We start from the raw sequence: 11,281 nt of genomic DNA on the forward strand, positions 1-11,281 counted from the left end.
TGGTTGGAGAGTAACACACGAAAAAACCAAACGGGAGTCCTACGCATAGACCGCGTGCACCTAGCGTCCGCTCCGTCGGCGGGCTGACTGCTGCAGCCGGCCAGACCAGCTACGCCGCACCGCACGAATCTCCAAGCAGATCACGCGCCATTAAGAATCCGCTGGAGGAATTAAAAATTCCCCACCCCATTAGACCACCACCCTTGGCTTGGATTTGCTTTGCTTTCTCCCCTCGCACCGGGGAACGCGGCCGCCGATCCGCTCCCGATCCCCTCCCCCTTCCCGCCGCCCGATCCCACCAAATCCGCTCCCGCGCTGCCCCCGATTCGATTACCTAGCTCGATTGGCCCCTCCCGATCAGCCGCGGCACAGGCTGTTTCTGGTTTGATTGGATCCCCGTGCGGAGCTGTGGATCCCCAATTGAGCAGCCGCGTGCGGGCGGGAGGATTGCGCTAGGGTTTCGGCGGGCGCGGGCGCGGTCTCCGTGTGGGCGGGCGGGCGGGTAGGGTTTTGCCATGGCGGAGAAGGGCTGCCTCAAGCGGCTCCAGAAGGAGTACCACGCGCTCTGCAAGGTGAGCTCCGGTTGGATTGGGGGTCGATTGGCTGGGATGGGTCCGATTGGGCTGTGCCGTGGCTCGATTTCTGACGGGTTTTGGTTTCGCTGGGTTGCAGGAGCCGCCGCCGCAGATCGTGGCTCGCCCGCTGCCCAACGACATATTGGAGTGGCGTAAGTAGCCTCCCCTGACCCTACCAGTAGATTTGGGGCCTTTTTCGGTCGTTAATGTTCGGAGTGAACTGGCTGTTATTACACTTTATGTTGTCGGAAGCGGTGGTGTATGCGAAACGCATATCGCTTACGGTTCATGTTGTGGTAGCAAGCACTTTTTGAGCTTGGTTTTGTCGGAAGCGATGGTGTAGGCGAAAAGCATGTCGCATACGGGTTCATGTTGTGGTAGCAATCAGTTTTTGGATGTTTCTGTATACATGGGATTGCTCTGCGCATTGCATGACATACTCGTAGCAATTTATGGTTAAAATTTTGAATCATGGGATGTGAGCCTTAGTTGTGCGTAGTGTGTTGAACAGAGTATGAGCATATGATAAGCGGTAGTTCCTGTCAGGATTGATTTGTTTTGCTGATTCCCTGAAAATCAGTTGATACGCTCAACCTTCTTTAAGCTCGTAGTAGGAGAGGCAGGCTAAGGTCTTTGCCCATAGGGTGCTAGCCTACTGCTTGGCATCTAGTTAAGCTCTAGAATTTAGAACATTGCTTTACCGCTTACTGTTAACTTATATGGACTAGCTCTTGACATTACTGCACATTAGCAAGATTCAAATGTTCCTACTGGTTGTAAGGGTTGGTCATTTTGCGTGTGACTTAAATGCTCTGCAAATAGGGAACAGTTATGTGATTGATCTTTGCTTTGTTTTGCCCAAGGGCATGCGCATAGAGTTTGTCACCTGGCATGCTGGATGTCCAATACATATTTTTGATGCATTTGCTAGATATTTGTTTAACAATCATTGGAATATCTGATTTAGCTGCGCCATTGTCTCGTCTCTTCATGGAAATATTGCTTTTTCTGCTTATGGTACATGGCTCTGGACCCCCATATGTTTGTTTATATTTATATATTGGTCAGCGTCAGGATTTGCATTGACATAACTGCAATTATCTAGTGCAATAGTAATGGCCAGCGCTATACATGCTGAAAAAGGTTCCTGCTAATTATGTGCACCAACCTGTCAAATAGTAATAGATGAGATATGTTCTTGGTTAAATTTACTAATGACTAGTTGAGCACCATTGACAACTCATAGATTACAACTGCTGATGCTTATGTGCAGTTTTTAGTATAGTCCAAATCCATATGGTGCCTCAGATTGTATTTATCATGCTTGTTCCTAATGCAATGCCAATCTTTTTGCTTACTTTCAAGGCTATATATTGGTACCAACTTATGTGCTTTCTTTACTTTGTATGCCAGACTATGTTCTTGAAGGAAGTAAAGGCACACCCTTTGAAGGTAGAGATCATGCAATACTGTACAGCATTTTCTTTATATTATCTACTTTATCCGATATTTGTTTCATTACTTAATCTCTAACGATGTTTTCATGTTCCAATTTTTCCCTTGCAGGTGGATATTACTATGGGAAACTTAAATTTCCACCAGATTATCCTTTTAAACCTCCAAGTATCAGGTGCAGAAACATTTAATGAATTGTGTTTTAATGACATGGTGCTTCTTATTAGGGTGTGAGGGAAAACTGTAGCTAGAAACTTTTATAGATATATAATTAATGCAAATGTTAATTATTCTGTTTTTGTTTCTAACTCATTTCATTGTTCAGCATGACAACCCCTAGCGGTAGGTTTGCGCCACACAAAAGAATATGCCTGTCAATGAGTGACTGTAAGTTCTGAACTGTTTCTGGATTATAGTTGCTTTTGCATCACATTAGGTATGAAATAATACTCATTATTACTATGCTTTGCAGTTCATCCTGAGTCTTGGAATCCAATGTGGTCTGTAGCAAGGTATGCACATACTGATAACTAGCTTTTTAGCTTTTTACACGTGTGATGCGTTTTTGGAACCCAGAGCATGCTTTTCATGTTTCAGCTACTGTACAGTGTACAAACTCTTTAACAACTGCTATTCAAATGTGCTCTGTGGTAGTCTGTAATTATTTCAACTTCTTTTTGCCATGAGATGGGGGAACTTGAAATGGTAAATCGAGGTTTAGTTCTGCTGTCCCAGATCACTTTTCACTATGAGTCATCTATGTTTTTCAGTTCAAACTGTTTGCATTTTCTTTCCTTTGTTGATCTGACATGTAAAACTTTGTGCTGCAGCATTCTTACTGGGCTCCTGTCATTCATGGTAAGTTGTTCCTTGCACGCCATTATGGGTTAGCCTTACCAAAAAAGAATATCTAATTTCAATCAGAATTTCTAGCGCACATAGAGATCTTGCCATGTTATAAGGTTACTTGTTGATCAGGGCTAGCAATTTAATGGTGACTGCCCAACATTATTGCAAATGATGCTTGGCATTTCTCTTGCAAGAACTCCCTTGGTTTGAGGTTTTATTTCTCAATATCGATAATTCTTGTAATTTCAGATGGATGATGCTCTGACAACTGGAAGCATCAAGACTTCAGATGCAGAAAAGAGGCGCTTAGCAAAAGCTTCCCTTGCATACAATTGCGAGAGGTAGATTAATTTATTTAAATGCTAATTCATTCTGATCGTGCTCTTATTGTAGAACTGAAAATATTTTTTACAAACTACCCCTTTAGAAACAGGGCTGAACAGATCCTGTTGGAAATTTACTTTTACATGAAAGTAACGACTTAATTTGGTCAGGATGCTGTGTTTTCCAAGTGCAAGGAACTCACATTGACTGTTAGGTTCCTTATTAAATTGTTAAACTATCACGCCACTTGTATATCTAACTTTTAGATACTGGCATTCATTTGCTCATAAGTACTATTTGTCCTATTCATATAAGTGCTTCTCTTTGCAGCAAAAACTGCCCACACTTCAGGAAGCTGTTCCCAGAGTACGTTGAGAAGTACAACCAACAGCAACAATTGGAGAATACAGCTGCAGAATCGGAGCCCCGGGAGAATCCTGCTGCACCTGCTCCATCTCCTGCAGTCCAGCAAGCTCCAGTTGTTGCCAATAGAGCACAGCCAGTGGCAGAGGCGCACCGCGAGAAGAACCAGAAGAAGGCAGTGCCCTTCTGGATGGTGCTGGTCATGTTTTCAGTTTTTGGTGCCGTGATGGCCTTGCCCCTAATGCAACTTTGACAATAATAAAGGACTATGAGAAAAGTGTGATACCGGGGCATAATTTTGTATAGTTTTCCATTGGTTTGTGTGACTCAATTGTCCTCTTGGAGTCATGTCGGTGAACATGTGATGGTAAATCTGTAGAACCGTATTCTCACTCTTGACAAGCAGCATCAGAAGGTCGCTCATTTTCTTTCTTCTGTTTATTTTCTTCCTTTTCTTGCGTCCTCACTAGCTGTCGTGCTAACTTAAAATAAGTCATTGTCTCGTCCTAAATTTGCATTACTTGCTCTGGATCTGCAATTTTGTATTTGTTCCAAGCCAAACTTTCTTACTTTTTGAGCTTACAAGAGACCAACATTTACAACATAAAATTAGCTTCATTTGTTTCATTATTAAATCCACCATAAAACGTGTTTTGATACTGTATTTATTTGGTACTGAATTATAATTTGAAATGAATGAAGTAATTTGTATGCGCCACCGCGGGTTGTTGTGGCGTCGCACGACCTTTTTCGGTGAGCGATTCCTGTCCTAGATTATTTCACTCATACATTCACCATGTGGTCTAATTTCAAGCTAGATAGCTTCTCACTAACACCATGACAAATCTCAACAAACATCATTAATGGGACCAGCACAGCAAAGCGACCTAAAACTATGTTTCCAACCACAACCCAGAATCAGGTTGGACGCCACAATTGAAGTAACGTTTCATCAAGGTTATAAAAGAACGTTTCATCATTCAACATAAAGGAATGAGACTTCATCGACATTGCACCTACTACCTTCAATGCATTCGATCTAGACAGCATGGGGATGGTTCATTATTAGCATCTCAATTCATCTTAGCCATATGGCAATGTCAATATATACATTCTACACCCAGCTTAGGGCAAAAGGATGGAAGAACCCGATCTTTGCCAACAGAAGCGTCTATGCTTTGCTTGACCCAGGGCAATGCTAAACTGGTTTGCCTCAACCAGCATGTAGCGATGTTCACTCGCCAGTCCCTTACTAAAGATAAGAAATGTCCTAGTTTGCGCTGACATCTTTGAGTATCGGAAATAAAGTTGTATTCACCCCTAACATGTTTCTTCATAAATCAAGCAATAGGAAGCACTTGTTGATCTCAAACAGTGCTTCTCACACCAGAAAAGAATGTCAGCTCTCAGTTACTACCCAAGAAAGAAGTTTCTCCTCCACTTCTTCCCAGTTGTGGACCTTGGTCACCAGCGGATGCGACTCGTCAACTCCAGTTTTGCACCAAGGGTATGAGTTATCATAATCGAAGAGCAAAACCCTCATGCCATCATTAGCACACTCCATAGCATATCTTGGGTTGTCATCTATTAAAACCTGAGCGCCAAAAGATCTGCAAGGAGGAATTGCCATAGCAAACAAGTTAAGTCTTATGAGCAGAAACAACTAAATGGTTTAACAGTTCTGATCAGACAAGATATGCAAAATACTGTTGAGGCATGCTGCCTCAAAAATAATCTAAACAGAAATGCAAAAAGGGACAAGCCTGCCACAGTTCTAATCATTGCTGTTCTTTTAGTGTATGTGGAGCCGGATTACAATGCTACTACAGTCTCTAACATGATTGAGAAAACTACCCTCCCTCAGTGAGCCAGTGTTTTACCTGCAAATCTCTGATTTTGGTCTTGACTGACCCTCCAAAGCGAAATGATTACCGAAATGTATCTGCTCAAATAAGCCTGGATAATACCTCTCGATCCAATCTAACGTGTGACTCTTAATTGCATCCTGCCGAGATCTTTTCAGAGAAGGACACCATTAGGTAAACTCATATAAGGCAAGGCAAATTGAACGTATCTCTCAAATCTTATGAAGGACTTACGTTACTACTGACAAGCTACAGAAAGAAGAAAGGTTTTGGAGAGCATCTCGAGCCCCAGGGATGGGTTGTATACCATCTTGGAAGTAATGAGTTGTGAAGAACTCATGGACAAGAAAATTAGCTGCAGTGTTCAGAGCAGTGCTTGATTTCATATGGTGAATTGTATAGTTAAAACGACAATAGATGTAATTCAAAATGAAATAAAGGTAAGTAGCATCAGGATATACCTCTTTCTCGAGAACAGTTCCATATCTGGATAGATTGAAAAAAAAAAACATATTAGAACTCCCTGGTGGAGAAAACTGAAATGGAAATACGACTAACTAATGGATTTGAATATCTTTTACGGAAGGTCGGAGTGCATACTATTACTCACCCTAAAGAACTCGTACACATGGTATTCAGATACTGTGTGATTCCAAGAATAACGATCAGCGATAAATTTGTTCAGTGCTGCAAGAAAGCTTCCAAGAACTGCAACAAGATACAGCAAACAAAGTGGTAAGGAAGGATCAATTATAAGAAAAACACAAGTGACGTTACTCCCTTGACCTGTACAAGACAAGGCATGAGGGGACAATATTGTGATATTATAAGTTGTGGTCATGACTACATGTATGTTTTGGCCAAGATTGTTCAGTTCATTATTTGGTTCTAGACTAACCACCACATTGGCAACAACTCAAACAGGAACCAGTAATGCAACCAGCAGGGATAATCAGCTACCCAAAAGTGAGGTTTCAGAGATGAGCAGACTTGCACTTGAGATAGATTTCACAGTACCTTCATCCACATCAACAGCAACCACCATCTTAGCCGCCACAGCCTGCTCCGGGAACCCCAGCGGCTTCCCTCGCCGGCACGCGCCGTTCCCGCTCAGGGTCTTCGCGCTGGCGGCCGCCTCCTCCAGCGGCAGGACCTCCGGATCGCGCATCAGCTGCCGCTGCCTGGTGAGCACCTGCGCCTTGAACCCCGCCGCCTCCCCGTCGACCCTCCTCTTGAACCCGCCGCCGCCGCTGCCGCCGTCCTGCCACCCCAGGCACCCCTTCAAGCTGAGCGCGCCGCTCGGCGCAAACCTCCGCCCGCCCGCTAGATTAAGGAACCCCATCTTCCCCAGCGGCGTCGCGCGACCCTCGTTGTGCGCAACGGAATGGCTGCACCTGCAGAGGCAGGGGCGGTTGACGGCGGCCGGCGGCATGGCGGGGCTAGGGTTCTGCTTCCACCCCCGAGGTGGTGGCCGGAGACGATCCAACAGCGACCGCACGGCTCCGCGGCTTAGCATGTCGCCACCAGCATTCCTTCCCCCGGCCAGCCCAAGAAACCTGCACGCCTCGCATTCGGCAAATCAGATTCCGTCACAGCCCAACCGAGAAAAAGGAGGAGAAAAGAAACAAAGCCAGATGCAATCGCCGGCGGAATCGCTTGCCTGAACACGCGAGATCAGGATTCAGGGATGAGGACGAATCGAAACCCCCGGCGCGAGGTCGGCGCCTCGGTCCCTCCCTCTCCTCAGTCCTCACACCGTTCTTGTGATCTGGGGCATCTCTTTCAAGCGAGATCGCGGCGAGGGAAAAGCCTGGGGAAATTTCGTGTGGAAAATCTCGGGGTATATGCGGAAAGGAGATGGCAAAGCGGATTTCTTGGTTGCCTCTAGTATTTTTGTCCCTTTTTCTCGTTCTTCGCTTTTAGTATTTCTCTAGGGTTTGGGAATTGGTGTGCGATTTTTTGTGTACGTGGAGTGACGGTGGTGGTGGGCCGCCTCTTTTTCGGGAAAGGGAGCGGCGCTCATCATAGGGGTTGTGGCTTTTTCGAAGAAGTCCACACCGTTGCAAGTATTTAGAGTCTAAGGCCCCTCCAACTTCGGGTGGAGCTGCTCCACTCCAGAACTTCAGGTGGAGCCAGCTCCACTCTAGAACTCCATAAATAAAATGGGGTGTTTGCCTAGATGGGTGCTCTCAGCTCCAAAAAAGACCGATTTCAGTGTGAATTGCCATTGTTACCCTCCAATTCAGGCCCCACTTGTCATCCTTGCTATCCCATCTCTTCTTCTTCCCCTAGATAGTTTTCGCACCGGATAGTTTTCGCACTACGCGTATCTGGGAAGATACCGGAGCATACTAGAGCTTCCCGATGGGGAAGATGCTGCGGATGTCGGCGGGCGCGGACCGCACGCCGAGGAACGCGTCGTTAGTGAGGCCGCCCCCGGCCGGCGGCGTGACGAGCACCTGCTGCAGGATCTTGGCCCCCAGAGCCACCAGGCTCTCGTCCTGGACCGCGATCCCGGCTAACACAGGCTGGAGAGCAGCATGCCTTCGCGGGAGGTGGCGACGGCGTCGCCGGGCCTCGCGATGGAGATGGGTGGCGTGGGCGCCACGGCGTCGACCCCAGTGACACCGCTGGGGAGGACCATGCGTCTGCTGACGAGGACAACCGATTCCTCCGGGCCGCAGAACTCCTCCGCGACGTCGACCCAATCGTCGTCCGGTGGACCTCTCCGATGCGCCCGACGACCGGTGGGTGCCGACGCCGCCCTAAGCTCGCGACGCTCTCCTGGGCACCCACCCGCTGCGGCCGTCCCGCCGACGGCCGGCGCAGGGGGCTGGTGGTGGGGCGCGGCGGCCACCGGCGGGCGTCAGCGGTGGGGCAAGACGGCCGGCCTCGGGCTTCGGCGGCAGGGTGAGACGGCCGGGCGAGACGGCCGGCGGCGGGCTTCGGCGGCGGGGCTTCGGCGGCGGGCTTCGGGGGCGGGGCGCTGCAGCCGGCGGCGCCCTTCGGCGGCGGGCGCGACGACCAGCGACGGGGCGCGTCCATATGCGGCAGGAGGCGAAGGTAAGGCGACCGGGCGGGGCTAAAGCGGCTGGCGGCGGGGCTCGGCTGGCCTGCGGCGGGGCCGGACGGCGGGTCTCCGGCCGCCGGCAGGGCCTACGGCGGCGGCGCAGGGGCGGTCGGCGCAACCTAGGCGCGGCCGGGCGTGAGTACTCGAGAATGAAGAAGGAACAGAGGCGCGAGGCAAGAAAGAATGAAACGTTATCTTGTGTAATCAGTGGTAGTGGTGGGTAATTACCCACCAACTCCACGAGGAGGTTCAAAAGAGGACGTTTTGGAGCAGCAAAAGGGGTGCTCCAAAACTCCAGCCCCAATTGCACTACAGCTCCATGGAGTTTTGGAGTTGACGTGTTTGGCTAGATTTTTTGCTGGAGTCGCTGGAGTTACGGAGTGGAGCCGTGCCAAACACCCCCTAAGTATTTAGGTCTGTTTGGTTTTTTTTTACGAAGTGGTTGGGTTGCGACCCACTTATATGGGCTGAAGTAAACCCATCTCATGTGTTGGATGAGTGGGTTGGAGCCGATCCAGTCTTTTGTATGGTTGAGAAGATTGAGAGGGTTGGGATGGATGTCCTTTTAACACCGTTAATTGTGGACCCCACCTATCATCTGCGGGCCCACATGTCATCCTCTTCTATTTTTTTCCTCCGTTGCATCTTCTTCCTCCCGACTTCTTCCAGCAAGACCCTCCTCCTCCCGGCTCCTCCTTGCCAGTGCACCGGGCCCTGCCGGCGGATCCTCCCCGGCCGCTGCTGCGCCGGCCCCTTGTGGTGGATCCACCTCGGATTAGCTTGATTAAACATGGTTAAGTCGCCTAACATGCGACACTCATGCCTTAGCCAAGTTAACACGAAGTGCCGTCGGATTTCATCCGATTTAACCACTTGAATAGGACCGAGTTAGCAAACTCACACGAAGGTGAGTGGTTCCAGAGAATACAACAAGTCCACTGAGTTAAACAACTTAGCCATTTAGTTCGGCCATAAAACCAACATCAGAGTTTTACAAGGTTCAAAAGAAAACAACCGAAGGTAAAACAGCAAGCGAAAGCTACTTCGTCGGGGTCGGACATCTCTGGTGAGGCCAGCCAGGACGTCAGTGATCCCTCTCCTCGCCGTCCGAGGAGGGATCCCACTCAACCGTCCAACCCGGAGGGAGTTGGGGCGGCCAAGTGCCAACAGAAGAAGACTCGGGAGCAGCAACTTCACCTGAAAAGAAAAAAGCCACAACAAGGCTGAGCTACTAAGCTCAACAAGACTTACCCGACAGGAGTAAAGCTACTCCACCTTTCTAGACATGCAAGGCTCTTGGGCTGAGGGGGTTTGTTTGCCAAAAGTACTATGTAGATTCCTATTTTCAAGTTTTAGCTCAGGTTCTAAGTTCATTATCCGGTCTAGGTTAGCAACTTACTCTAAGCAAACATAGAACCAAACAGAGGGTATATAACATCATCAAGACCAAGTTATCATCAGATTTCATCATTACTCAGGGTAGCATAGCGATCAAGCAGTCTCAAACTGTGAGAGGCAGACGAATCGATTCGAGTTCTTTAACCATGCATGGTGAACCTAACCTCACGACATCCGCGCACCACCGAGGGTCGCTTCCTGTGTCGGCCTTCCCCATCAATTCCCTAACTCGTGTCGGGCCCATTTCCTTTGGTGCAAGGTTCCACAGACCTGGCCTCTGCCGTTCTGTGACCACACTTGCCACCACGTGCGACAGCTAGCAGGGGAAACTCCGTTCCAAGGACAATGGGGCGACCGCTCACGTCTAGGTTCAATCCGGTACTCGGCTTCCTCATCCCATAATAAGTATGAGGTTAGTACTTTCAAACACTTGATCACGAACACCACCACTGTCGGGCCTTAGCAAGTTTCATAGACAGACGGGGCGATCAACCGTCCACCAAAAAGTTAATCAAAACCCTGCCCCGTCCATCGTCCTTATAGTTGTGACAGGAGGAAGACAACCAAATCCTACAACTCGCGAGTGACAGGAAATCACTCGACTTTTACCGCTTCCTATTTAAGCAAAGCAGCTACTCGGTCCAACAGCTAGTGTTCAGATCATGGGATCTAGTTATATATCTAGGGTTGCAAACAACTCCTATACGTAAATGCACGAACAAGATGCAGAAGGCATGCGCAAGTTTTGGGAACATAGGGGTTTCATGCACCCGGGGCTTGCCTTCGAGCAAAGAGGAAGGGAACTGCTCGACTTCTGGGGCAGCTTCGGCTTCTGGGGGCAGGAGCTCAGCTACACCGTCGTCTTCTGGCGCCGGGTGCAGCTCGTAGTAGCCCTCGGCGAGACGCAGCTCTACACGAATGCAATGCATTAGTTAGCGTAGACGGTTATTTCAACAGCAATACTTGCAAGTCTGAGCCCAGAAACTTGCGACAAGTTATAGGAGGGTGGGGAGGTTCAATGGAGTTGAGGGAGGTCAAGAGGTAAGGGTCGGAGGAAAGGAACTTATGATCTGACCCTTAATCTAGAGGATTTGGTGTGCTAGGGGTCCTCAGACTCAACGCTGACAGGTCCCCAAGTTTTACACACACACCCTCGGTTCAAAGAAAAAGATACAGCCGAGCCCTCGGGCGAGGCGGAAAAGGGTCGGCGGAACAGATAGGGTCGGGCGAGACGGAACCGGGGTCGGGCGGATAAGAGGGGTCGGGCGAAGCGAACAAGGGTCGGTAGCCTACCTTCATCTTACAGAGAAGGCTTGGGCGGAAGGACTAAGGGGCTTGGAACAGCGGCGAGGATGTCCGGCGGTGCTTCTTGTGGATCACAA

General features: G+C 48.8%; 3 protein-coding genes across 3 annotated transcripts; 1 reads left to right on the forward strand and 2 right to left on the reverse strand.

The window, feature by feature from the left end:
* Positions 1-177: 177 nt before the first annotated feature.
* LOC101754991 (ubiquitin-conjugating enzyme E2 34) lies at positions 178-4,007 on the forward strand. Its single transcript, XM_004964545.2, has 9 exons — positions 178-572; positions 673-727; positions 1,989-2,027; positions 2,142-2,205; positions 2,356-2,417; positions 2,503-2,542; positions 2,861-2,888; positions 3,129-3,220; positions 3,534-4,007. The coding sequence occupies exons 1-9, from the start codon at positions 516-518 to the stop codon at positions 3,817-3,819; spliced, it is 723 nt and encodes a 240-aa protein (XP_004964602.1). The 5' UTR covers positions 178-515; the 3' UTR covers positions 3,820-4,007.
* Positions 4,008-4,606: 599 nt separating this feature from the next.
* Positions 4,607-7,410, reverse strand: LOC101754581. Its single transcript, XM_004964544.3, has 7 exons — positions 7,092-7,410; positions 6,449-6,987; positions 6,042-6,139; positions 5,893-5,917; positions 5,666-5,786; positions 5,447-5,581; positions 4,607-5,176 (listed from the first exon to the last, which is right to left on the reverse strand). Exons 2-7 carry the CDS (start codon positions 6,945-6,947, stop codon positions 4,966-4,968), a joined length of 1,089 nt encoding a protein of 362 aa, XP_004964601.1. The 5' UTR covers positions 6,948-6,987; positions 7,092-7,410; the 3' UTR covers positions 4,607-4,965.
* A 372-nt stretch (positions 7,411-7,782) lies between these two features.
* Positions 7,783-8,476, reverse strand: LOC101774993 (neural Wiskott-Aldrich syndrome protein-like). The gene is made up of 2 exons (XM_004966602.1): positions 8,228-8,476; positions 7,783-7,932 (listed from the first exon to the last, which is right to left on the reverse strand). Exons 1-2 carry the CDS (start codon positions 8,474-8,476, stop codon positions 7,783-7,785), a joined length of 399 nt encoding a protein of 132 aa, XP_004966659.1.
* Positions 8,477-11,281: the final 2,805 nt, after the last annotated feature.

This window comes from Setaria italica, chromosome IV, assembly GCF_000263155.2.
Source record: "Setaria italica strain Yugu1 chromosome IV, Setaria_italica_v2.0, whole genome shotgun sequence".
NCBI classification, from domain to species: Eukaryota; Viridiplantae; Streptophyta; class Magnoliopsida; order Poales; family Poaceae; genus Setaria; species Setaria italica.

What these genes read in the sequence shown, in the direction of transcription:
- LOC101754991 (XM_004964545.2), top strand. Translation starts at nt 516, where the DNA reads ATGGCGGAGAAGGGCTGCCTCAAGCGGCTCCAGAAGGAGTACCACGCG. An exon ending in CAACGACATATTGGAGTGGC is followed by an intron (nt 728 to 1,988) that starts GTAAGTAGCCTC and finishes TTTGTATGCCAG; the next exon opens with ACTATGTTCTTGAAGGAAGT. An exon ending in CTGGGCTCCTGTCATTCATG is followed by an intron (nt 2,889 to 3,128) that starts GTAAGTTGTTCC and finishes TTGTAATTTCAG; the next exon opens with ATGGATGATGCTCTGACAAC.
- LOC101774993 (XM_004966602.1), bottom strand. Translation starts at nt 8,476, where the DNA reads ATGGACGCGCCCCGTCGCTGGTCGTCGCGCCCGCCGCCGAAGGGCGCC. An exon ending in CGGCGGGACGGCCGCAGCGG is followed by an intron (nt 7,933 to 8,227) that starts GTGGGTGCCCAG and finishes ATCGCGGTCCAG; the next exon opens with GACGAGAGCCTGGTGGCTCT.
- LOC101754581 (XM_004964544.3), bottom strand. Translation starts at nt 6,947, where the DNA reads ATGCTAAGCCGCGGAGCCGTGCGGTCGCTGTTGGATCGTCTCCGGCCA. An exon ending in ATGTGTACGAGTTCTTTAGG is followed by an intron (nt 5,918 to 6,041) that starts GTGAGTAATAGT and finishes CAATCTATCCAG; the next exon opens with ATATGGAACTGTTCTCGAGA. An exon ending in GAACTGTTCTCGAGAAAGAG is followed by an intron (nt 5,787 to 5,892) that starts GTATATCCTGAT and finishes TGAACACTGCAG; the next exon opens with CTAATTTTCTTGTCCATGAG.